This window comes from Pieris napi, chromosome 11 (assembly GCF_905475465.1).
Source record: "Pieris napi chromosome 11, ilPieNapi1.2, whole genome shotgun sequence".
NCBI classification, from domain to species: domain Eukaryota; kingdom Metazoa; phylum Arthropoda; class Insecta; order Lepidoptera; family Pieridae; genus Pieris; species Pieris napi.
The window spans coordinates 3,364,340-3,391,690 of record NC_062244.1 but is presented as its reverse complement, the minus strand read 5'-3'; the positions used below and the strand labels follow the sequence as shown (position 1 = coordinate 3,391,690).

The 27,351-nt window shown below is 32.4% G+C and overlaps 2 protein-coding genes across 5 annotated transcripts; both read left to right on the top strand.

The window, feature by feature from the left end:
• Positions 1–1,790: 1,790 nt before the first annotated feature.
• LOC125053962 (vanin-like protein 1) lies at positions 1,791–16,327 on the top strand. Of its 3 annotated transcripts, none has more exons than XM_047655597.1 (10): positions 1,791–1,938; positions 5,826–5,942; positions 6,821–6,949; positions 7,737–7,906; positions 8,734–8,948; positions 9,818–9,904; positions 10,284–10,387; positions 10,978–11,166; positions 15,192–15,316; positions 15,704–16,327. In XM_047655597.1, exons 1-10 carry the CDS (start codon positions 1,891–1,893, stop codon positions 16,119–16,121), a joined length of 1,602 nt encoding a protein of 533 aa, XP_047511553.1. In that variant the 5' UTR covers positions 1,791–1,890; the 3' UTR covers positions 16,122–16,327. The 3 variants fall into 3 exon arrangements, with proteins under 3 accessions (XP_047511553.1, XP_047511555.1, XP_047511554.1); XM_047655599.1 differs by lacking the exons at positions 15,192–15,316; positions 15,704–16,327 and adding exons at positions 12,338–12,462; positions 12,675–13,702 and having other exon boundaries at positions 1,792–1,938; XM_047655598.1 differs by lacking the exon at positions 1,791–1,938 and adding an exon at positions 3,790–3,951.
• Positions 16,328–16,996: 669 nt separating this feature from the next.
• LOC125053915 (vanin-like protein 2) lies at positions 16,997–26,785 on the top strand. 2 transcript variants are annotated; one of them, XM_047655536.1, is made up of 10 exons: positions 17,000–17,132; positions 17,877–17,993; positions 19,249–19,377; positions 19,784–19,953; positions 20,777–20,991; positions 22,220–22,306; positions 23,321–23,424; positions 24,146–24,331; positions 25,736–25,860; positions 26,410–26,785. In XM_047655536.1, exons 1-10 carry the CDS (start codon positions 17,082–17,084, stop codon positions 26,723–26,725), a joined length of 1,500 nt encoding a protein of 499 aa, XP_047511492.1. In that variant the 5' UTR covers positions 17,000–17,081; the 3' UTR covers positions 26,726–26,785. The 2 variants fall into 2 exon arrangements, with proteins under 2 accessions (XP_047511493.1, XP_047511492.1); XM_047655537.1 differs by lacking the exon at positions 22,220–22,306 and having other exon boundaries at positions 16,997–17,132.
• The last annotated feature ends 566 nt before the right edge of the window (positions 26,786–27,351 follow it).

Sequence of the window (27,351 nt, the reverse complement as noted above, 5' to 3'; positions counted from 1 at the left end):
ACTTTATTACCTTATTCAAAAACATACACAAAACAAAAATAAAAAAGCAGGTTACAAAAGTTATAAGGCAACGGGCGACCTTGTCGCTAACAAGCGATTTCTTCCAGGCAACCCTTGGAACAATGAAAAAGAAACACCTACAGAGGGAGGAGTACAAGAAATGCAAAATATAATTAACAAAAAAAAACTCAAAATAACACATTACTATAACTAAAGTAAAATCTAAAGATAAAATAACAATAGTAATAAATAAAAATATGTATAAACAAAATTTAAAATACAATCAACAGAGTCACAATAATTAATATTTATAAGCAGAGCTAATTACGAGGCAGAAAGAAAATTATCAAAAAGAAGCTTTTTAAATAAATTTAAGGACTGAGCTCGTCTAATATCAATTGAAAGGGAATTCCATAGCAGAATACTTTGCACAGTAAAGGAGGAGTGATAGAATTCAGTTTTATGAATAGGAGTTTCAAGAATTAGATTGTCTAAGGAACGCAAGTCAAAACTACCGCCAGAGAGGAACATACAATTTTGCTTTAAGTAACTAGGAGTTCTAGGATTAAAAAGATAAGGCAGTCTTGTTACGACGAACTTTTATAAGTCCATAATGGGGACAGCTGAGTCTGAGATAGATTATAAAAGTGTTAATTTTCAAGTATCATGTATCGTGCAACAACATCAAAAAAACAAGTGATACTAGCCCGGGTTTCAGATTTCTGTAAGTATCTGTTTTCTTTCTAGTAGAAACATCATCATTCTATACCTCGTGCCTATACACAGATATGCCTTCGTTACAGGAAGAAAGAAGCTGTTCTTGCTCTAACTTAAAGAACGGACAGTCGACCAGTGCAACCACTGACTGCCTCGAACGCTCCAGTGGCTAAGGACGAAGTTGTATATATCCTTAACTAGAACAACTTTATTGGCGTGATTCAGGGTGTGACGTCATCGCAGTAATTGTAGCCCAAGAGTGTAGCTGTACACTTCCTTCTTTATGTTTTCTTTCACCGTATTACGTATATAGAAAAATACATTCTGGGTTCGATGCTCGATCCCAAGGTTAGGGCGCGCACCACGATACTAGGTTAGCACTTACGACAAAGCTGGTGGTCGCGGGACTTCACAAGGTGCTTTGTGTATGTAAATTTTATTATTTACATTGCACACATCTGGGAAGGGACATCCCCTCGCTTGACTGAATTGTTTCCATTGTTTCCATATTTTTCTGTGTAAGTCGTTATTCATAACTGTTCATATTGATATTTGAAATCGTTAAGACTATCGTTATAGAACTATATAGTAAGATTTTTTCTGGTTTCGATTCTGATTCAAAACAATGAATATCCCGAAACCAAATTACAAAATCTTATCTACTATACCCAGAAAAATATATAAAATATATAAACTGGATCTATAAACGAAACCTTACAATTTATAATAATTTAAATTGAAAATGAACATATTAAAAAAATAAAACCTTAAACTACGAGACTTTTTTAACATAAAGAGACCAAAATATTCATTCCCTATATCTTAAAAATATAAATCCCTTCATGAAATAATTTTATCAGTGAGGATATCGCTGTAAAAAGATCGCGTCTTTAGGAACATCCAATATACAGAATACGCCTAGTGTAACTTGTTTGTGTGTGTGTGTTTCACACGGGATATTTAGAAGTCTCCTTAATAAAACAACACACAGATATTATGAGATTTAAATGTTAAACATTAAAAGCAAAATGTTTTTTCTTTTAAAGATAAGTTATCCAACTATTTCTCTTATCGTGAGAGACATTGGACAAAGGTTGGTTACGTTTATTGCTGTTAGCTATATAAAAGGATTGATAGATAGAAATATCAGTGCGCAAAAGTGTCTTCAGGAAAATGAGACTGTTAATTATATTCATGGGGCTGTTACATATTTCTATACAGGTATTTTTATATTATATTACCACAACTTATAAATTATACATTTAATTATGTATATTATTTTGCAATTAAATTCTCTTTTAATGTATGGGCTGAGTATTTTTATAATATTAACTTTTATTGACATAACTTTTACACATTTAATAAAACAATTTTTAACCGGATTGTTGAAAATTATATATTTACAATTATTTTTCATAATAACCGGATTGTTGAAAATTATATATTATTATTATATTATTATATTTTTCATAATTTTAAATTTAACCGTGACCACGCTGTAAAGCACGCGAAACGTCGGTTAAATTTAAAATTATGAAAATTAATTGTAAATACATAACTTCAATCCGGTTAAAAATTGTTTTATTAAATATTAACTTTAGCTAATCTTAACTTATTATTGATAAAATTTAATTATGATCTTTTTTCCATTTACATTCTCTATATCTGTTAGTTGTGTAATTTTTAACATATAGCTAATTATAACTTATTAATGATAAATTTAATTATATTATATCATTAAATTTTATTTTAGTCTGTTAGTTCTGTATGTGTAAATTATTCATGATAAAATTTAATTATAATCATTTTCCATTTAAATTCTCTTTATCGGTTAGTTGTGTATTTATTAACATATAGCTAATTTTATCTTATTAATGATAAATTTAATTATATTAAGTTGTAATTAAAATCTCATCAATATATAATATCAATCAAGTGATAATAAATAAAAAAACATATAAAATACTAAAATTATAATAGAACCATATATACAAAGTACATAATAGATAATAATTTACTTAAGAAATTTAAATCTTTGTAAATACAATTTAAAGACAAATCAGTAGACCATTAAAAGGAAAAAGTCTTTCGGTAATCACGACTGCTGAAACTCGAAACATTTAATGGTATTAAATTTAATCAGTCCATAAAATATGATAATTATATTTGTAATTTGCAAGTACAGTGATCTTATGCCAAAGTATAAGGGGTTAGTACGAGACATCGCAAATTTACCTTGATACATTTAAATGATTCTGAACCTTCATGCTAAAGCATTATGGTTTAAATTTAGTTGCATTACTTGCGCATTTGACTTGCTACGTAAAATAGTACCTAAAGGTGATCAAGCAAGGTTTATCTTTATTTAATTTAAGCTATAAACGTCTTCGTTCAATCGACTCGTGTGACGATGTTTCGTCTGCGAAGCTAAATTATTATATAAATTAAAAAGGCAAGTTACGATTTTGCGTTTAAAATTCTAATGACACTCGGAAGAATTGATAAAAACTTTGGATTGTTATCATTTGGTTTTTGGTATTCTCAGGAACAAAGTAACCTTTTTGACGTGATAACGTCTTTAAAATCGTTTTAGTCGGGTGACATGTTCAGAAACTTGTGTCACACCAAAACCTCACGAGCGCGATCGCAGGTATAACGAGAGAGAGACGGACCGATCTCCCGTCTCATCTCGAGCGCTGCCAGTCATTCCGTGAATGTATGAAGAAAAATGTATATCATAGTCGAATAAGTATACTTGTGATTTTACACCCGAAATTTATCATCAAAAGTGTGAATAAAACGATAGATGTAATTTAAAATTTGAAAAAATTGTTATCTTCATTAATTCCTTACTTCCCAAAAACTTATATCACCAATAAGACGTTATCACGTAAACATCTCGATCGTAAACCTTCTTTACTAACAACCAATATTTTTTTATTAACATATTAAATTATTTAATTTCATCGAAATTAGAGTTTTCCTTTTAAACTTATATTCATTAATATTATCTGTATATTTTGAAACAATATTTTAATAAGTGTGTGATTAATAGCAAGCAGACTTTAGTACACAAATACCCTTCAATGGAATCAGTCCATATCACGATGTTTCCGTTGTAATTGTAAATTTTAACTCTATCTCCATAAATATAAGTTTCAAATTAGATAACAGTGTTAAAGTGTGACAATGATATTATTTATATTCTTGTGTCTCGTAATTGGAAGCGAACAGGTGATATATGTATATATGCCAGTGCTTACTAAATAATATATTATGTATAATATACGTATCTAGTAAGATAAAAATTTCTACAAATCTTTTTTGTTGCAAATATGTTTATTGTAAATTGGATTTAAACACCAACCAACAAAGACGGTATTAAAATAGTTGAACCGGCTTTAAACATGTTATTTATATAACACTGCACTTTTGACCTTTGTCGAATTTCACACTAGAACCGGCGTAATTTCTTATATGCAAAATCTTTGAAATATGCTAAAGATGATTGTGTACATTACCCATTATCATATTTAAATGGCTACTATGTAGTAGTAACTACTGACTGGTAGACCCTCAATATTTTACGGTTAAACAAAAACATATGACTGTCGTCTTTCAGGTCTAGAATATAGTAATGTTTCCGAAAAAAGAAGTTTTAACATTTTTAACCCATATCAAATCTTAACTGAAACATTTATAAATACTTTCTTACATACCTGCATCATATTTCCCAGCTTATATTAATATTCATTTATAATGCGTTTGTCAGTTATAGAGACCCTGTCAACACGATAAAATGCTATGATTCATAAGAATAACTGAGTAACAAGTGACCATTTTCCTTCTTCATTAATAGATTTATGCAAAAAAGTTATCGGCGGTGCTGCCCGCAATGAGAAGCAAATTACTGTTAAATATAGATACGTCAAAAAGTTCTGTGAAACGACCGATAATACAAAAAAAATAGTTATTCATTGAAATTTATTTCTAATACCATACCGTCCAACCACCATTTCTTTGGTTGGTTGGACCGTGGACGGTAAATGGTGGTTGGACAATGGCGTATTTACCAGCAGGCTGAATAGACTGGACCAGATTTTTGGGGTGGCAAATTTGGGAACCGATAACTTTTGCTACCTCATAGAAATCAAAAAGATTTCGATCTGAGATAGAGATCTGCAACAATCTTTGACATTCATCTCTCACTTGTCACTGTACATTCGGTGTAGCAAACTTCCAGATTCTAGAGTAATACATTTAGTTCGCCGCCCAATAATCGATCTCTGCGCCCTCAGCTCACACTTTATATAAGTAAAATGTATTTTCTTCTTCCCCCTCCCCTATACATGTCAGTCCTACTACTGATTGGAGGCCGGGAACTGGATGGTTTGTGTATAATTTTGAGCTCAAAATTTAATCCCAAAAATTATTTCACGTGCAATTTTAAACGAAATTTTTGGATTGTAAAAATAATTTAGGACATAACAATTGTAGAGGCAAGGGCGAAAACAACTACACAGCTTATACCTAGAAAATTTCATAATATTAGTATTAGTTGTGCTAGTATAAGCTGTAAAAATGAAGGTTAGTTTTGTTAGTGTTCTAGTATTTATATTTGTATGGCCCCTTTTAGAGTAAAAGCCTCCATATTCTTCTTTTTGTCTTGAGCCACATCCAGTTTTTCCCCGCTAGTTCTATTACGTCAGCTGTCGATCTTTTCTGTTGTCGTCCATCTCTGTCCAGTAGGTCCAGTCCATTTTGTTGTTTCAAGTGTACGTCTTTTATCACGCGCTCTAGATATATCCTATATATATCCTATATATACCCGCCCATTTCCATTTAAACCTTAGAGCGGGAACAAGTGCATCTATAGGTTTCGTTTTATTACGAATTTCAACATTTTAAGATTCCTTTATTCTTCTCTCAACTTTAAGATGCTTCTTTCAATTGCGTGCTGGCAAGACAGGATTGTAACACACACACAACACACTTCTGTGTTGATTTACAAATCACGGTTTTAACATAAGTAAGGCCAAGACGGAAATATTGTGCCGGGAACGGCAAATAATTGCCATAATTATTTGTTATTTATCCATTGTTCCCAGAAATCTACACCAGAGGATAGCAGCTATGTCGCTGCTGTGGTTGAGTTTCAAGTCAATGCCAACACGGATACCAATATTCAAAATTATGTTCAACTGATAAAAGATGCTGCTGCACAGGTAATAGCTTTATGATGAAAGGCAAACTCCTTGATTGGAACATACGTGATTCATCCATGAAGCTGTGGTGTATATGACAAAGCCATCAGCTAATCTGATACAATTTATTTTAAATTTTATGTACATTAATAATATAAAAAGCCGTCATTACGATGTACATTACTTTAAAAGAAACAATCTTTGCTAATAGTGAAACAACTTGTTAGGACTGTATCATTTTTACTTAAATTAAGTAATTCCTAAGTAATAGTTTCCATATAGATTTTATACATTACTTTTTAATGGACAAGTATGTTGAATAACTACCTGATTGGTGTAGTAGTTTGGCAGCCGTCCCATAGTTATTACCCTGTTTTGTTATATTTTTTTTGAAAATATATACAATTGTACTAATCGGTCGTTTGATATACCAATTATTAGGGTATTTTATAATAAATTTATAAAGTACCCTAATATCATAATTTATAATAAATTATTGTACGTTATTTCAGGTAATTGTAATCTATACTTTATGACAACAATAAAGTACAAGAAAATACTTTATTTCTCATGATGTATTGTCACGTAAATATTTTAAACGTAAAATATTGTAGTCGAGATACTAATTTAATACTAGCTGCAAAAAGCAATAAAAAATATAGTTTTTAATATAATAAGAGAAATAAATTGTACTTTACTTTGATACTATGTACTTTTTTCTCACAAGAAAAGTACACATACTTTTATTGCAATAAGTAATAAAACAGATGACTCACGCGATAGTGTAAATGTGTTTTGACATGAGATTAATATATGCATTAGCATTTACATACATCAAAACATATTTAGTGTTATCTTTAACAAATGTACCTCTCAAGCTTAATTGCTTTCAATTACAGAATGCCGATATCATAGTATTTCCAGAAATGACGTTGAATATAAGACAAAGTCAAAGCATATCTGTCCCAATATATGGTTTGCTGAAGGAGTATCCAATTCCTGCTTTAAACGCAGATTTATACAATGATGTAGGTATTTTCATGTGTTAATCTGAATAATAATTCAATGCCGCTTTATTTTAATTCGTAAGATAAGATTCAGAGGCGAACCATATCACGAATTATGGTTTTTAAAATCCAACGTTTTTGACAGGGGAGTATACATTAAAACATCATCGGGATAGAGCCGAGTTTGAACTGTCAAGAATTTATAATATTATAATAGTTCTAGTTATATTGTTATAATTTGTTTTGATATCTTTCATGTGTTGTGAATATGGTGAATGTGGTAAATCACAGAACAGATTTTTTTTAACTTATGTAACTTTAATGACGTGGTTTATCACATTTTTTTTAATAATTGTAATGTAGAGGAAGGGTAAAACTGGCTGAGTTTCTTACCAGTTCTTCTCAGAACAAAGCGTCCTGGTAGTTTTTCGAACGGATGGCGTAGTCTTGCTCTTTCGCGAATTTTGTTAACGTTTTTGACATTGATAAGCATGCGCTAAGACGCATCTAAACTGAATAAACGTATTTTGATTTGATATAGAATTAAAACCCAGGGCCTCTTCAGGGACTTTTAATGAGGAAGAAAGTATAATTAAGGATTTTTCGATGTCCATCGTCCGTTTTTTGACTTTCTATATCCATTTAGATGCAACAGTTGTATTTCCAATTTCGAGACTTTCGAGGCAATTGACGATTTTTCTAGAGAGCGTCATGCACCTTTCCTACCTATTCTTATGAAATTGTTTGAATTCATTAGTAGTTATGGAAATCCAAGAGGAGTGTACGTAACATAACACGTATTTTTTAGATATTAGTCACAATATCTTCAGCGGCCCGTGAAAATGCGATCTACGTAGTAATAAATATACAGGAGGTAATGAACTGTGAGGACGCTCCGGGTGAAGAGTGCCCCGAGAAGAAAACGTACTATTTCAATACAAATGTAGTACTCAACAGAGAGGGAGCAGTTATTGATAGGTAATCATTAAAAAAATAGTAATATAAGCTACTGAGCTTGCAAACGGTTATCATTCATTTTCTTTTTTGAAAGTGTTTTTTATGTATTATTTGAGACCATTGTTTTAACAATGCTCATTTTAGGAAAACACTACCGATTTGAATGCGACTCTTTTAAATTTAAATAACCCGTCGCACAAGTCATAATGCTGATGTGAAATCGGAGTAGTGATAATAAAAAAATCTTTGTAAAATAATATAGACGAAAGCTTTCGATGACGAAACATTATTGTTTTTACTGAAACATGTTTGAAGCCTTAATTATCTTTATATATATAATTCTTCTGTGAGTGTGTATGTCACTGAACTTCTCTCAAACGACTGGACCGATTTTGATGAAATTTTTTGTGTGTGTTCAAGGGGATCTGGGAATGGTTTAGATTCACAAATCAGCCCGCCAGATGGCGCTGCAGTCGGTACTTTCATACTTTGCTTTACTAATTGCTTGAAATATCATGCAGGACAACGTCTGTCGGGTCCACTAGTGATAATATATATCATTTAGGGAATAGGCTATTAATTATTATGTTAACCATAATAATAACTATTAGCCTTAATAGGCTCACAATCACAAGGATAATTTTTGCTCACTTGTTTGTTATGTAAATAAGAATTAATAAATACCTATCAATATAATAAAAGACCCATGGGAGAGAGGCATCTACATAACCTTCAAACTTACGAAAGATTTTCCCCTGTACCCCATAACTAAATCTGAAATAAAGACGACCTCTAAATTCGAGAATTACAGTAATTCGAAGATTGAAGACCTAATATACTAATTTCAGATACCGCAAAATTAATCTGTTCGGAGAATACACACGCACGCCAGCACTGAAGCCTGACTTAGGAGACTTTACAACGGACTTTGGCGTTCGATTTGGTCACTTCATCTGTTTCGATCTGATGTTCCAGATCCCAGCTATTCAGACGCCTCAAAAACTGAATATTACGAATATTATATTCCCAACTATGTGGTTCTCAGAGATGCCATATCTTACAGGTAGTAATTGTTTACTTAGACACGTCGCTTATCATTTATTGTATGAAGATAAGAACAATACTAATATGAATGTATGAGGAATACATTAATGAAGAATTATGTTGAAATTACAAGCATCTGCATGTTTATAGCGTGTCCTGAACTATTTTTCAAAAATTTGAAATGAAAAGCTGATATGGCGAAGACACTGTACTGATTCAAGTAAAAATTAGTCTGTCTTTTCAACCTTTTAACTAAGAAAGTATTCCTAATAAGTTAAAATTTAAGTCGTTAATATTTTTTATTGACTCTAATGTCTGCAAACTTTCGTTTTTCAGAAAAAAATACTAGACTAGGATTTATATAAGGGCGGTTACAGACTAGCGTAATTTTCTGCTCGTATACGGTCGTTTCAGCATACGCGCTTACATGCGCGCTACAATACGCGCTTAAAAAAACTGGACGCGCCTAAACTGGCATATTTCGGCGCGTTCACTCGAACCGGTAGTGTCGTGTCAGTATCAACATGTAATCTGACGAAGACACATTGCTATTTGCGTTACTTATTCGCCGTCGGCTGAGAAGACGAGAAAGATGCTGGGTGTCATCGATGGTTGCATCAAGACAGAGAACCGGTCACTCTAATACACTCTACCCAGAACTGCGAAGTGATTCTAGTTAGTCCCGCTTATAACAGCTTAGAAGCGCGTCAACGCTCGTACGAGTTGCGCGCCTGGAAAAAGACTACGCTAAAAAACGCTAGTATGTAATCGCCCTAAATAGTGTAGCGACCGCCTCTGTCAGGCTACCCGAATGTATTATATTATTATATCTTCCGTTCTACTACTATATTCGATTGTTTTAATAATATTACTATTCTTTAATTACAGCGGTCGAAATTCAACAGGGTTACGCTGCGCAGATGAATGTAAACTTCCTCGCAGCTGGTGCAAACAACGTTAGAATCGGAAGCACGGGTAAAATCTGTTAAATGATTCTCTATATAAAACTCTGAGTTCAAGTCATAAGTTTTAAATTAACAAATAAAAAATAGGGGTTGATCGTAGAGGGGTGAACGGTTGTACATGTATTTTTGTATGGTGTATCATGAAAAAATAAAAACAAAAAGTTTGGTCTGAAAAATAAAAAATTTAGGGGTGTCCCACCCTTAACATTTAGAGGGATGAAAAATAGATGTTGTCCGATTCTCAGACTTACTGAATATGCATAAGAGGTCGAGCCGTTTCAGAGGAGTATGGGAACGAACATTGTGACACGAGAATTTTATATATTAGGTGATACTTGCATTTGTACTACCATTCTTTTACTTTCTTACCAAAAGACTTCATTTTTCAGGCTCAGGAATCTACTCTGGCAAGGCAGGGGCCCTTATAAGCCTCATGGCAGGAGCTCCTACCACAAGGTTAATGGTTGCGAGAGTTCCAAAAGTTCCTGGACAGGTATTAAGATTTAACTACTTATACAGCTTGTTTAGATTTCCTTTGAATTACTTTTAAAAAATTGTCTAACTGTACTCAAAAAGGATTATATGGAAATTTCATTAATGGAAACATTTTCAACCACTATATATATGACACCAACAACATGGGTGCTTTCTGAATAAATCCGAGTTAGAGCTTAAAAGAAAAGAGCCTACTGGTCTCCATATTCCTGAGGCCACTCTTTTTAATCGCTAAGTTTTGAGTCATACAAATTGTTTGAACTGGAGCAAATCAATCCAAGGATTATCATTTAAATATTAGTCAAATTTATAAAAAGGTTTATTGATTAATTTACTATTAAAGAGAGCTTTGAATTTATTAAGTGATAATTCTCTAATTTCGCTTGGGAGTTTGTTGTAAACACTAATACAATTTTCATATAAGGAGTGGTTTATCTTCTGAAGCTTGGTTGGTCGTACGCTTAAACTACCGGAGGATTGCTTAAAATATTTATGACGTGTTTGTTTCTATTGTGTATATACTATACAATAGAAACTCTTTACTCTATCTGGTATCACGGTGTCTAATTAAGTTTTAAACATTTTTAGGTAACAGACTCCTACCCTGGGCCGATATATGATGACCCATCAATACATGACAATCTCTTTCTTAAAAGCGATCCATCCTTATCGGCTCACACAAGCCAGCTACTAGTACCAGGGTACCAATCTTTCGTACTGTCAAGTGGGGAAACAATGTGCAATTTCAGAGTTAATATAACACAAACAAATGATACGGTGAGAAATTTGATGTTTTTTAACTTATGATATGTGAATTGCATGACAGCAATAGGTCTCCCGCTTGATTTAATTTAATAGAAATCCCTCAGTAAACATCCGAATCGTAAGTGGAGAACAGTTTTGTAACGTTTTCTATTTAATTTAATTGTAAAAAAACCGCACAATTAGCCATATAAAAATGGCCATGCAAATGTAAAATTTATTATCATAATGCCATAATAATAATAAGACCAGTTAAGTTTTTTATAATTAAAAACGTATGGCCTAAATACTATTCCACGCTGTAAAGGCACCTTGACTTTTAAAATTCATAACTAAGTAAGATAATATAAAAATTCATAATAAGAAATAAAAAACATACTAGTTAAATCATTATTATAAGACCTACCTTTATTTGCTACCTTTGATGTTTTCTGATGATGATTGGACGTTTATTAACCATTTTCTCGAAGCTTATATCTGAAGGTTTTAATGCTTTACTACTTATACATCACGCATTTGAGCTTGAAATTCAAGCTTAAATTTTAAGACATAAGGTTTCTAAAATGCATCTTGATATTAACGACAAAAATTCGTCTAAAATACTTTAATTAAACATTGCCAAATATTATTAATTGCATGAACTCGCTCTTGAAACACACAATTGACATTATATTAACAATAGGCTAATTTATATATCTAACTCACCAAATATTAACCTGATTTGTGAATATGTCAATTATCAGGATATATCAATATCCACTCAATTTAAATGTTTGAGCTTGAAAAACAATACGACGTAATTTTAAAGTATAATGTAAAGAAGCGCTCCTTGTATTTTATGATGAAATAGTGCATGCTTATGACTTACTGAATGCGAACTAACTTAACTATTAAGTGCTATTCACGTAGTGTTTGATTACGGGTAAGTAAATGCATGATTATACTTAATCCAGACCATTTTACATACTCATACTTATCTATTTTATTGAGGTTGACAAAGTATAAACTTCTAACAATCGTCTAAAATATTTCTATAAATTTTCTTTATTTATTATATTTTGTCAATCTCATAGTCAAGCTTCTGTATCAAAATATCTTTCACTGCATTGCATCTTCTTTGGGATATGTTGAAAAGTTTTGAACAATTGTTTGACAAAATCAGTTCACTAATGACTAGTTATTTCAGAGTTTGAAGTATCGTGCGTTTATTCATGATGGATTTAACATATACGGAGACATTCGCCATATACGAGTTGCTTCATGTTCTATTCTTTCGTGTTCTTCTGATAATCCAAAAGACTGTCCGTACAGGTAATCACCATATTATATATGTCAAGATAAAACAAGACTGACACAACATTACTTGTAATTGATTAAGATGACCAAAGCAATTACCACAAATAGTGGTAATAGATAAACAATAAACTGAAAAGGCTATTTCTAAGATTTACCTTTGAGCCTCAAAGGTAAATATTAGAAATCTTAGAATTCACACTTCAACTAAAACTATTAATTTGTTACAGATTTAAGAAAGATGAGGAGAAAATAGAATTCAAAGAATTAAGTATAGATATTTTATCACATCCTCTTGATTATAACACAACGCTGAAATGTGACGACGTAGAATACTTCGGATTGTCATTAAGAGACAATAAATTCCCTCTTAACCCAGCCAATTATACATTAACAAAACATGAAGATGAAAAAGCCAGTTATTCATTCAAAATAAACGCGGCACAGAACAATTTAGTAGCATTTGCAATATGGGGTAGAATTTATAATGAAGATAAGGTTTTTCCCCACGAAATAACTAATAGTGATGTCAATAACTATATTAATATTGAAAATATTATTTTTGGTTTGGACAATGTTAATGCAGATTTGTAGGTTATACATACAACCCACATAATTTCACTACAGCTATTTTTTTAATTCTCTATAACCAAGATTTTGAAAAAAGGTATATCGAAAATTACTTATAAACTTGCCTCCTTTATAAAAACTGGAACAGTCCTACTTTCACTGTTTTAACAAAGTGTCCATATGTTTCTTCCAATTTGTCATGTAAGTCATGAAAACAGTAAAAAAATTACAACCATAAAAGTAGCAGTCACCTAGAAACTTTTTAGTTTTTTTAACCTTTCTATAAAATACTAGACAAATGGAACATAACTAATATTTTAATATCGCTGCATCTAAAAGTGATGACGCTGACGCTGCATCTAAAAGTGATGATTACTGTTTAAAATAGTAAACATAACCTAGTTTTGTTTCGTGTGTACAATTGTTAATAGTCGGTGCAAACCATGACATTATATATGTTACTGTGTAATTTTTTTTAAGTTGTAGCAGAAATGAAGATTCTACAGCCATATCTAAGATAGTAGCGTTGGCCTAGTGAATTACGAGTGCAGCATTCAACCCAGAAATCGTTGTAATCCTGACTAATGAAGTTTTCTTTCTATATACTTAACTAACACTTGCTTGTACGTTGAAGGTAATCGTGGTGAAAATTGCCATGGCTGAAACCTATTATACTTGCCAATGAAGACAAAAAATACAAATATGGACTATTTTTTAAAATTTATAACAATAATAAAAATTTAAACATTATTATAATTAAAACTTTTTAACCTTACGCAATTTTAATTTTAACCCTTAGTTTTATTTAAGCTGCTTATTGATTATATGTATTTTCATTTGTTGTTTATGCTGGTACTAAATTTAGTTTTTAGTTGTACTTACATATTAAGATATATACGTGTTATCTAAATTAAAAAGATTTTTATTATTATTGGTAACTGTTTAATTTTGGAATAATATGAATTCTTGCTGTATTTAATTAAAATTACCTACTGCTTTTTGGATATAAATGCATTTCGAGATGCCTAATAATACTATCGTATAACTATTTTAAGATTATTCCGGTGGTGAACATGATACTTTGTGTCCGCAGCCTTTTAATTAAATTTTTAAGATCGGTATACTTCGTGATTTTATGAGCTATTGTTTCTTGTAAGTGGGTGTGGCGATATCTATTAAATGTGATATTTTATTAAAATTTATCCAAAAGTGTTAAATTTATTTAAAAGTGTGATGTCTATAGTCTGTTCTGACTCTATTAAAGTACAAAATATGACAATAAATTTATAGAATTATTTCAGGGATATATTTATGATACGGTACGGGTTCAGAGTATATATTTGCTTTCATTAAACCCTATTATCGTTAAAAAAAACGAACTTTAAAACCAGCAACATATTGCTTCGTGTTTGACAATTAAACGGTAACACTTGCGTAAAATATTTGCATGAACAGCCATTGTTCTGCGCCCAACCACCAGGCCGTATAAATCCCAATAGCGAATTCTATTCCGACTTCGATATAATTATTGTATAACGAAATGTCGCCGGCGCAGATAGATGTTTCTTCCACAAAAAAAGCTTTCGTTCCAAGCGAGCAAGATTCTCGCACATTGAAATTCTGCGATTTTTCTTGCAAAAGGGGCAATCGCTTTGCCTCTGTAACCGTTTCTCAAATGTTTAACATTATTCATTTGTTTTATTTATAACATCAATAATAATACACAATAATAATTATTGGAATTATTGATTGAAAATATATATGACTTCACCAGTTCCCTGTTTAATTTATCATACAGATTATAGGTAACATTTCAGGTTTATATTATTCTAACAGTATAGGAATTTTAGTAAAATTTGAAAACAAATATAGCATATGTTACTACGAGGTGATGTAGCTATCTATATGTGAAATATCTATTAAAATCGAACCAGTACTTTCTGAAATAATTCGCTATAATAATAAAAAATATTCTTTTAATCATAAAATATTCTCCAGATTTAAGAATGTTTCAGTTTTTCAATACATAATACTAATTCAATACTAAAAACTAGAAACGAAACCAGAACAAACACAGAACATGTCGTTTATACAGCAACTATAGTAAAATTGTTCTGGTTTGGTCCACGCGCAGGTTCAATTAGCAGGATAATAAATTTTCTGTTCTGTTTTTTTAGTTATACAAATATCGAGCTGGTGTCTTAGGTGGTGTCCGGACATTCGATGGTGTTGCGAGTGGCGGGTCTATGTCCTGCTGTATTTTTGCTTGCACTGGAGATACCATCGACACTTGCGCGAAAAGGTAGTTTTTATTTAATGTTTATTTAAATTGAATTCATGTGCCAATACAACTAAACAGATTTTTTTATGTTAAGAACAATGAAGAGAAGAATTCAAAATTAGGTTGAATGGCCTCAGATTTCTGTATCTGTTTCAAAATCGTTTGTCAGACTAATACACACTTCTGACAGCTGATCAGACTTCTGTGCCTGATACAAACCTACGACCTTAGGGATGAGATTCGCAGCCACTTTAAAATTTTCCTTAATCTCTGGTGAAATTCTGTAATATGTATTTACACATACATCGTTTGAGGTTCGCGCACCTTCAAAGGAAAGTTTCTTGGTTCAAATCCAAATTCAAACGACCATATTAAAACAAACGCACTACGATTTTGACTTTCTTTTAGGTTCGATAAATACACACCGAACTCACTGGCAACATTCGAAGAGCTGAGTATCTTCGCGTTCCTTACACCCCCAAAGCGTAACGAAGAATTAGAAGCCGACAACATTGCTTACTTCCCAGTATCTTTACAACCGACCTTGTTACCACTAGAAGTTAATGATTATTCTTTAGAAATCACGTCACTCTTTGGAGTAGTGGACATTTACAATTATACGCTTCTGAGAAAGGATATTGAGTTGTATTCTTTCGGTATTTTTGGACGAGCCTTTGAAAAGGACGACCAAGAACCATCACCTCCATGGGTGGAGGAGGAAGTTGATACTGAATCGCCAGATGATGATGCCGTCCCAGGATCAGCAACAACTTTGCATACAGTATATATGTTAGTCGTTTTTATATTTGCGGTTGTCATTATGTAATATAATAAATATTAATCGAATACCCAAAACTATTCTACTCTTATGATATTTTTGTAAAGATGCTAAAATTTATTTTAATACATTATATGTTAAATAAATCCCGCCGGACGCATTTATCTATTTGCATACGTAATGAATTAGTCTTTGGTAATGATATACACATGTTACTCGTATTATGTTATTTTTAATAAATAGTATTAAAGTAATATTTGTTTTTTTCTATCTATAACTGATAGTTAGATCTCGGTGCAAAGTACAACAAACCCTGAAGCAATAATATATAGGTACAGTCACAACGTATATTTTAATTAAGAAGAAAACATTCAAATTAATGTATCTACAGGAACTATGTATACCAGATGAGAATGCAAGTATTATTCTTTCTCCCGAATTCGTAATAGCGCAGTCATTGGGTGGGGCCATTACGTGTCTGCGTCTTCTAAAAGAATTCGAGTGGGTGAAAAATCACCCTACGTTATGTATTAAAAAGATAAACCAGCAGACAGTGGTAATTAAAGTGTCAATCTTTTGCTTCGAACGTTTGCTTTTATAAGTAAGGAGGAAATCAGCCTTTTCTGTCTTTGTGTCAACCGGTCTTATATCATGAGCGAGGCTCACATTAAGCTACAAAGTTGGGTCAAGTCTAATTACCCTTGAAAGGTTAAGTGTTAATTCGCATATAGATATTCATAGTAGCAGCCTCAGAGTGGAGTTGAGATATGCACATAGCTTTATCTTCTGCTGGAGTTTAATCCGCTATTTCCGATGTAAGCGACGTAGAACAACATTTTGATAAATTGTCGGTGAGATAACCCGTTAATCTTTTATCTCAAGAGTCATTGAATTGCTCAAAGGTTACTACGAATTTAAGGTCTTCGTTTCTCAAATAAATATAATATTCGTGATCGTATAGCCAGAGTGAGAGGTACAGAAGCGAATTTCCTCCAAAACGCATCGACGATGCGCTTCATTTTCTTAATATTAACATCTTTGATACCGTTATCGCTACAGGTAAGTGCTTTTCGTATAAAATAGGTGTTCATATGTGATTGTTTACAAAGAAAATTTTATTAATTATAAACATTTTCACATATATATGCAAATGAGGACATTAAAAGATTACGTTGCTTTTTATGATTTCATTAGATAATGACATATTTAAAAAAAATTGAGATAACTCTGTAACTGTAACATAACATATCCTTAAACAATTAAAATCTGTAAATAAAAGTACTCAAACATACTTTGCAAGCAACTATAACAAACTATTCGTTTATATCGTATATACAGAACCTAATTACAAATTTTTTCGGTTTGAAAGGCTAATAAAATAATTAAATAGACGATTAATAGCAGGTGTGTTTCATCTTCCGACGTCGAGGCGGATTTAAAAAAAAATATATATTATGATAATTAGTGGCGCTGCTTTTCATATCGCGTATGTTTCATTGATATTTAATATTTATAGATAAGAAGATTAATCACGATCTTCACACCATACGAGATTTTTTTTTCTATTCTACCCGTATCACCTCGACGTCTGTCGTTCCACAACAGAGTGTTGTTTAAGCCAATTGGACTTAGGGTCCTGCAAGAAAAGAGTGTACCAATTCTTCAAAGGCCGGCTCACGTGCCTGGTAGTGTGAGCATGGGCGGCGGAATCACTTAACATCAGGTGAGCCTTCTGCCGTTTGCCATGTTCTATACAAAAAAGACTATTATAGAGTGGTTATGAGATTTTATATAAAATTTAAGAAATCAACACCAGAAGACTTAAGCTATGTGGCAGCAGTGGTTGAATACGAATTCAGTTGGGATGTAGCTAGCAATGTACAGAATTATCTAACGCTGATCAGAGATGCTGCTGAAAAGGTAAACAATAAGTATAATCTAATATATAAAATTCTCGTGTCACAGTTTTCGTTGCCATACTCCTCCGAAACGGCTTGACCGATTTTGATGAAATTTTTTGTGCTTATCCGGTATCTATGAGAATCGGCCAACATCTATTTTTCATCCCCCTAAATGTTAAGGGTAGTCCACCCCTAAAACTTTTGTTTAATTCTTATTTTTTATTTTTTATGATACAGCATTAAAAAATACATACAACCCCTAATTTTCACCCCTCTACGATCAAACCCTATTTTTTATTATAAATGATAAACATGGCAAAACGACGTTTGCCGGATCAGCTAGTTATTATTTAATATAAACAGCACTAGATTGGTGGCTTCAACATGCGACTTTCATTCCTGTGGACATGAGTTCTATTCCCGGCTGTGCACTAATGGACTTCCTGTCTATGTGTGCAACTAAGACTTGCTCGTAAGGTGAAAGAAAACCAATAATCGTTCACACATGTCAGACAAAAGCCGGAGTAATCAGGATCATATATTAAATAAAAATATTTTTTTAAATTGGTCATATATTATTAACTAATCTAAGTCCATATTTTTGTCTACGCGTGTATATCACACGAGTAGATAAAAAGATAAATTAAAATTTTATTTTGAAGATTAAGATGGTGGATAAGATTTGTAATCTTATTGACAAACCCACTTATAGATTCATTTTATCAAAAACTTGTCCGCGCTATATCTCATATAGTTTATAATAAACTATATACAATATTTACTTGCGCATAACTATAGTTTTATACGAATGTAAATGTGACTATTTGATAGTACAGCGTACGCAACTTTATTTTGTTAAATCTTCAATTTAAATAAGACTTTTAATTGCCTATATTGTATTAATTGCTGTTGTTTTTTTTAAATCAGCTGTAGAAAACAAACAAACAAACATGTAAAGCAAATAGATTAGATATAAAGTGGAAATAGGGGAGATTGTCATACAAAATCATACCGTCATTGGCATTTTCTAAATACCAGTACAGTAATTACTAACTAGAATGTCAAAATGAATCGCTAGCAGTATTCGCTTAACACAGCAGTATTCACTTGACCCTCTTTTTAATCCTTACTAGGGTTGCCTGGGAGATATCGCTCGTTAGCTATAAGGCCACTCGTTGCATCCATAATAATTTATATTACTTGTTTTTATTTGTTTTAATAAATAAACAGTAAAACCACAATTATTTTATACTAAATAAAGAACGCGTTCACAGGACGCTGACGTGGTGGTATTCCCAGAGTTATGCTTAAATCCTGGTCAAGATCATTATGTGCCTATTCCAATTAATTCCTTGTTGAAGGATGATCCAATACCAGCAATACGACCTGATTTATATCATGAGGTAAGTCAAGAGTTTAAAGAAAAAAGGTTTAAATTAATAGTCAAGTCTAACATAAAAATCATTTTAGGGGCCTCATAGCCTAGCGGTCTTATTAAGTGGCAGCTAGGTGAGAGGTACCGGGTTCGATTCCCGGTTCGAGGGCAAGTTTTAATATAATTTAAATATGTTCTCGGCCTTTGGGAGGGTTGTGTACATGGAGGACACGGTCGCATTTCTAAGACAAGCACAAATTATAAAAATCTTATACTTGACGCTGGCTAATGCACAAACCGTGCCAGAGCCATAAAAAAAATAAAAAAAAGTCAAACATAGTGGTATTCGTGAGTGATTCAGCAAGAAGAAAGCAAATATACATTCTGCATATATACCACAAATTAACATACATCTTTTCCATATTAACTTTCAGATTTTAGTAGCAATATCAGCTGGTGCGCGTGAGAACGCGATCTACGTAGTTGTTAACATTCAAGAAATAATGAACTGTGAGGACGCCACAGGTGAAGAATGTCCGGAAAAGAAGATATACATTTTTAACACTAACATCGTTTTTGACAGACAAGGAGCAGTTGTTAGTAGGTAAGTAATCCTTTCAAGTTCTAAGATACAATATCTATTTAAACGACTTGTATATGGAAGAACCAGTAGTTGGAATCGCACTTGTATCAAAACTTTGTGGGTGTCGAAACCCGCTCTGGGTGACAATGACGAGCTATCAAAAAAGCAATGACGTATTATTATAGCAAATACTCGTATAGTATAAACTACTGTTTAAATATTATACACGATACTTAAATAAAAATATTTGCAAGTTTAATTTCGGTTTGTTTCGTTTTACGTAAAATAAAATCCTCAGACAGATTATTATTTAAGTATATGAGATAAAATTATATCAAGAGAAGGTTTTGATCGTGATAAAATTCAAAGATATCATGAGCACTTCAATGAGTGAGTTAAAATCACTATTATCGATTTATAAGGTAAAGCATAATTCTAAAAAATCTATTTCGTTTAATTTTTTATCTAATAGATTATAGACGTGATGTTAGATATGTCGCAGCCAAATAGCTTAATTAGCCGTTCAATTAACAGCCTAGTCTTTTAACTAAACGGCGCCGTTTAACCTGAAATACATTTAGTTAGTTGATCAAACAGCTAGGCAAATGCCTTGGATCGATGACACAATCACTTCAATCAAAAATGGGGCCAACTCAGCTTTCGGTTGCTGTCACCAGCAACACTGATTTTCAGTGGACCCACAATATTTTGGAGTGACAGCTAGGTATATACACTGAACAAAACAAAAAGTTTATCAATTAAAATATAAATTAAAATAAAAAAAACTAATTACAACGAAATATAGAACATAAAATATATATATAAAGTCTTGGTAAAATTTCAGATACCGGAAAATGAATCTGTTCGGAGAGTATACTCGCACACCAGCTTTGAGCCCAGACTTGGGCGAGTTCTCAACAGACTTTGGTGTCCGGTTTGGACATTTCATCTGCTTCGACCTGATGTTCCAGGTCCCAGCTGTACAGACTCCACAGAAGCTTAATGTAACTGATATCATATACACTGGAATGTGGGTCTCAGAGTTACCCTATTTAACAGGTACAAGGCAAAAAGGCATAGTCAAAGTCAAAGTCAAATCATTTATTTCAATTAGACCATCTAAAATGGCACTTTTGAACGTCAAAAAAAATATATATATAAGGAAATAATATAATAATAATAATATATAAAAAATATATAAAGAAGATTCTAGTTGCCCCTTCCAAAAGGTAGTTTCGTGTGGAGAAGAATGGGCAAGAAACTCCACACTTACTCTTTTAAAATAGGTTTACAATATTTTGTTACATTTGTTAAATAATTATATGTGAAGACAATGTACTCTTAGCATGAACTACTATACTAAAAAAGTTAGTATACATGTTCCTCACATATTTACAAATATCGAAACCGTAGAATATTTACATTAAAGAGTAATAAAAATATTAAAAAACACAACAAAACAGTGTGTGAGATACAAAAAAAAATAATTACATTTGTAGCATTATAAATAAAAAAATAATAATAACAAAAATATGCTAAAGCAAAAAATCAGCAACCAATTTGATTTTGTCCAGGCTCTATGATTGTCCTATGGAGCAGGACCAGCATGTTTCCAAGCATTCTTATCTTGAATATAATCATCTAATTTGTAATATGCTAGTTTATTTGTTGTTGTTTTTCGTACCGAAACAGTGTAAAAATGATATAAAAGTTCATTTATTTTAATAAATAATTCACCAACAGTCACAAATAGCAAGAACATTCATTAAAAAAATTTCAGCTAATTAAAAAGGAAAGAAAGCTAACGTATCAGAACAGCTATATATAATTATTACCTATATTAACTTTTATCCATGTAGTATGCATACAGACAGAGCACTAACCAATTCCTTTTGTCAAAGACGTCGAAGTCAGAAGAGAAAAACCAGATAAACAAAAGCTTTATTTTAAAGTTTCACCGTAACACTATATTCAGCTATTTTGTATATTCATATATATTTCTTGCGTAGAATTTGATTTGTGGATGGATGATTATTTTGAATTTAATTAATGAATATCAATAGGCACAGTGTTGGCCTAGTCGTTTCAACGTGCTACTCTTATCCCTTCATAGGTTCGATCCCCAATGTACAACAATGGAACTTCCATTAGCATATTAAACACTCGGTCGTACGGTGAAGGAAAACAACATCGTGAGAAAACTAGAGACCAAAAAAATCGACGGTATGTGTCGACAGAAGGTTGTACTACGTGCGCGATTGGTATATATTTGATATTAATATTTCAGCTGTTCAGATTCAAGAGGCGTATGCGTATTCAATGAATGTAAACTTCATAGCAGCTGGAGCCAATAATGTTACTGAGGGTGGAGCAGGTAAAGTAATTGGTAATTTAAGTCTATAGAAGCCTAATTGAGATTATTAATATATCGAAAAAGATTAAGAGCCAACCTAAATTTTAGTTATTAAATATAACATTTAAGACATTTTGAATGATTCCTGAAAAGTTGATAGAACAACTATTTTACGTTTTCTAAATTAACCACAGAAATCAAAAGGCTGACTAATTAAAGTTTCTTTATGGTATATCGATCTAAGGTGGGCTAAAAATTTCGTATGCTAACATAGATTTTTTTATAGAATTTGATTTGATTATACTAGTTGTCTTCGAGAGCGATACAACGATTTTAGCTGTCATACAATTTTTTGATATCATTTTTATAGTACAATTTGTCTTTAGCCTCAAAATAGGCATCATTTTCGGTGATTACATCATCAGAGCAAAACTTCTGTCCAGCGAGAATTCTCTTGAGGTCTGAGAACAGAAAGAAGTCGCGGGTTTTTTACGGTTGAATAGCTCGGAAGTCAGTTGTTGTTATTTTGAACGATGGTGAGACCGCAATGTGTGTGCTGAGCCACTTTGAACAGAGCTTCTAGTATAAGATCCCGATATACAACGACCTTCACCGAGATGCTTATTTAATTAAACGTATTTTATATTTAATTTAATATGTCAATAAATATAATCCATATGGGTTGCCTAGCAAATTTCAGTCCAGAGTATGTTTAATTAATATTTAAAAAGTCAAATAGCAATCAATGCTTTATTAAAACAAGAAATTCCTTTTTATTAATTTTTTTAAATAAACCCAAAATAGTATGTCTTGACTCAAAAAAAATAGTACGAAAGTGGTCAAATTTATACAGGGCAAAATATAAATCATATTAATTTAATACTAGCGCCATCTATGTGTCAGTCTACGAACTTTTCAAGCCCACCGATTACTCGTACCCAGTCGGCACAAAGTATACTCAGCAAATGCAGTTTTTAATACGAAACCTTACCTTTAAAATATATTGATGTTTTCATACATTATCCTGCATTGTAGGGTCTGGCATTTATTCTGGCAAGGCGGGTGCTTTAATAAGCATCATGCCTGGTCTACCTACTACACGACTTCTTGTCACAAGGGTCCCTAAAGTTCCTGGACAGGTATTTATTAAGACCTTATTTAATTATATAACTAATTACGATTCCAAGTTTCATATGTATAATATTTTCTTTGATATTACTGATCTTATCTTATAAATTTCTGGAATTGGCTTCATTTACGTCCTTTAGTATGAAAATTATTATTTATTTATTATAGAAATACATACATTATCCTTACAGCCTATGCCAATACGATAATGTCGTGAAACATTAAATAACATATAATAAAGTAGGTACATATATAATATTACACACATAATATACACAACATCGCTACTGTGAATTCACTCTGCGAACATATAAATATGTCGATAGTGTCAGAGACAGCATTCAGTAGGCGCAACGTCTTTGATAACGGGGATCTGTGCAACAGACTGGTTCTTGCCCTTGGTATCGCAAATAACCTAGGCCTTTGCCGTCGCACATATCCCATAGGTACGAAGAGACCCAGTTCTTGGAGTACACTTGGGTTGCACACTACACCCCTCAAGACTTTCAGTACGTAGTAGGCCAACTGTAAGTCCCGTCTGGTTCCCAATTTATTGTACCCCACCATCCCTAAGACAAATAATCAATCCACCCACAAAAACAACCCACTCTAGGATATCTGTTACTCAGAAGTTCCAGATCAGTTTGTATATCAACTCAAAATCAGGCCCTCGGAATCAGTTTCATAGTCGAAGGGGGAAACACAATGATTGTATAAAGTACTTTTTTCTAGGTACAATCCTACCCTGGACCAATATATAACGACCCCTCAGATCATGACAATCTCCTAATTAATGGGGATCCATCGATGGCAGCCCACACAAGCCGGTTACTTGTACCCGGTTATCAGAGCTTCACACTTAAAAGTGGGGACATAATTTGCTCTTTTAATATTAATCTGACGCAAACGGACAAAACGGTAAGAATAAGATAACTACGCCTAACGCCTACTTAAAGGAGTAAATGTTTACCTTAATAGCTCTATCAAAAATCACTGTTCAACGTGTGTCATCCACACACAAATGGGTTTTCATATAAGAATTTTATGTAGACGTATTACCGAACCAATTCCACTTAGGAGAAGAAAAGGGCGTTCCAATTCTTAAAAGGGCGGAAACGTACTCGCGAGCCAGAGCATCGAGAGTGTCTACGGCAATATCACTTAACATCATCATCAACATAAAAACAGTGTTCACCTAGTGGATTCAGCGTGCGACTCTCACACCTGAGATCGTAGGTTCGATTCCCGATGCATGGACTTGAACGCTCGAACGGTGAAGGAGAACATCGTGAGGAAACCGGCTTGCCTAAAAAGTCGGCTGCATTTCAGGCAGAGAAGGCCGATCACCTAGTTGCGTATTAGATTGACAAATGATCATAAAACAGACACATAAATCTGAGGCCCAGACCCAAAAAGGTTGCGCCAATGATTTTTTTATCACTTAACATCAGGTGATGGCCAATATGACCCAGTATATAAGAAACAAAAATATAGAAAATCTGAGCGTAATTACTGTAACCGTATGGCAAACAAATATTTGATATAGAAGTACACGTTAACTTTTAATACTTGGTTGTAGTCATAGAAGAGCTCCCAGTAACAGAACAACAATGTTATCACTAAATAAATAAACAAAGTTATAAAAACAATTTATAAACACACACTAACTTAGTGATGTAACAATATTAGTTTTATGCTGACTTTAGGAACATCATAGCTGGTAATCGCTTTTTGTCCGATTATATGCTTAGTCATGGAATATTTAATAATATATATGTATATAAAAATGAATTGCTGTTCGTTTGTCTCAATAACTCAAGAATGGTTGGACCGATTTGGCTAATGTTGATCTTGATATATTTATGGAAGTTCAGAGGTTTAAACGAGAATATTATAAAACAAAAAAAATCCAATCTAACGTATCTAACTTCAAAACATTTTATGTAATTTCTTATGTCTTCTCGTCCGAGAATGGTTCAGATGATTTTTGTATGATTGATATCATGCATGTACGATATAAACTATAACTTAAAAAGATTACATGAGATAATTCCTTCTTTTTTGTCACAATGACAGGAACTTTTTAATAAAAATTAAAAACTCTTATTTTAATTCTCATGATGAGTGAGACAGGAGATTAAGAAATCTTTAATATATTAACAGATAGTCAACTTAAAGAACACTATCGATTTTAATTAAATATTAACAAGATATACGCTTTTAGTAAACAGTAAATATTATAAAATGTATCATAAAAATAATGAAACACTAATAGCATAGTAATTTAGAGGTTCTATTACTTCCTGATATTTGGTTTATTAGTTATACAAATATCGAGCTGGTGTGTTAAGTGGAGTTCGTACATATGACGGCAAGGCAACTGGAGGTATAAAGGTGTGTGCTGTATTCGCTTGTACAGGAGATGGGATCGATTCATGTAGCAAAAGGTAATACTAGATTTGTGTGAGTCTAAGTGTCTGTTTCACAATGTAAGGATAAAGTACCAGATAGCTATGCAACACATAAATTATTTGGAAGATAAATTGTGCTATTTGACATTCATCGGACTTCATAACTTATGATGGACTTTATGTGACGAATAGCGCTATCTGACAGTCGTGAAACGCAACAATAGTGTTTGTCCTACCAATAAGTAAGAAATAGCTAATTTGGAACTTATGTAGAACTTATCCGTACATTGTGAAACAGACCCTAACCCTTACAACTTTCTTTATCGTTTAGTTTCTTTATAAACATTGTCTCACCACAAAGACACAATTTAACATTACGATCTATCCTAACTTAAGACTAATAAGTAATTTAAAACTAAACTAATTTACTAAAAAGGATGGGACCTAAAAAAGTATAATACTGTACATAAAACAAGGCTTCTTAAACACAACAATCTCTATATCTGAGATAGAGCCTGAGATACATGTATTCCTATATGGCAATAAATGTTGTCGCATCTCTTTAACAACAAGAAATTTTTACAGATTTCCCAAATATACAGCGGAGTCTCTTGCGACATTTGAAGAGCTATCCATCGCTGCGAACCTAACAACTCCAAAACGAAATGAAGATTTGCAAGCTGACAACATAGTTTACTATCCAATATCGCTACAACCATCAATTTTGCCTCTGGAAGTCAAAGACTATTCCCTAAATATCAACCAAATTGGAGAGAGAACCTTTTATAATTATAAGCTTTTAAATGGGAATGTAGAGTTATATTCCTTCGGTATTTTTGGACGTATGTTTGAGAGAGATGACGAGGCACCGTCACCTCCATGGACTGACGTGGAAAACTAAAACGAATTACGTTGTATAATATATTTAAAAATAAGTTGTGAATATACTTTTTGAATTTAATATTTTACTTAATTGGATCTCTTCTGTAAAAAAAATAGCGCTACAACCCTAGATTTAAAAAAGTTATGTGTTTCCAGATAACTTTCTTAAAAGACAAGTATTGTGCCTGTGCCTTCTGTACCTGACACCGGCAGTAGATTTTTAGCTCTAAGGAATTCCTCGCAATCTTTTCTTTTATTGGAGCGAGTGTTCATTGCATACATAGTACTCAGCCGTGATTCGAACGCCCCCGGGTTGAGGTATGCACAAGCAAAGTATTATTATTGCTTCTTAAATTAGGAAAAAAATTACAAAAGACATTATCGCTTAAAATCTCCAGGAAACCAAGCTAAAAGAGAGCTAAGAGTAACACAGAGAAGTGCAATAAAAAGAAGAAACAAAAATGTGAACGAAGTTATATAAAGTTAATTTGTTATACATTATAGTGTGCCTTTTTTTTCATATTAAATTATGTTTAAACTTTGAACTTTAAGCCGTCAAATATTCAAAATAAATAAATTAAATTACACTATTGACGTATTCACAGTAAACGACAGCTCAAGAAACACCGTAGTCACGGTGATGAG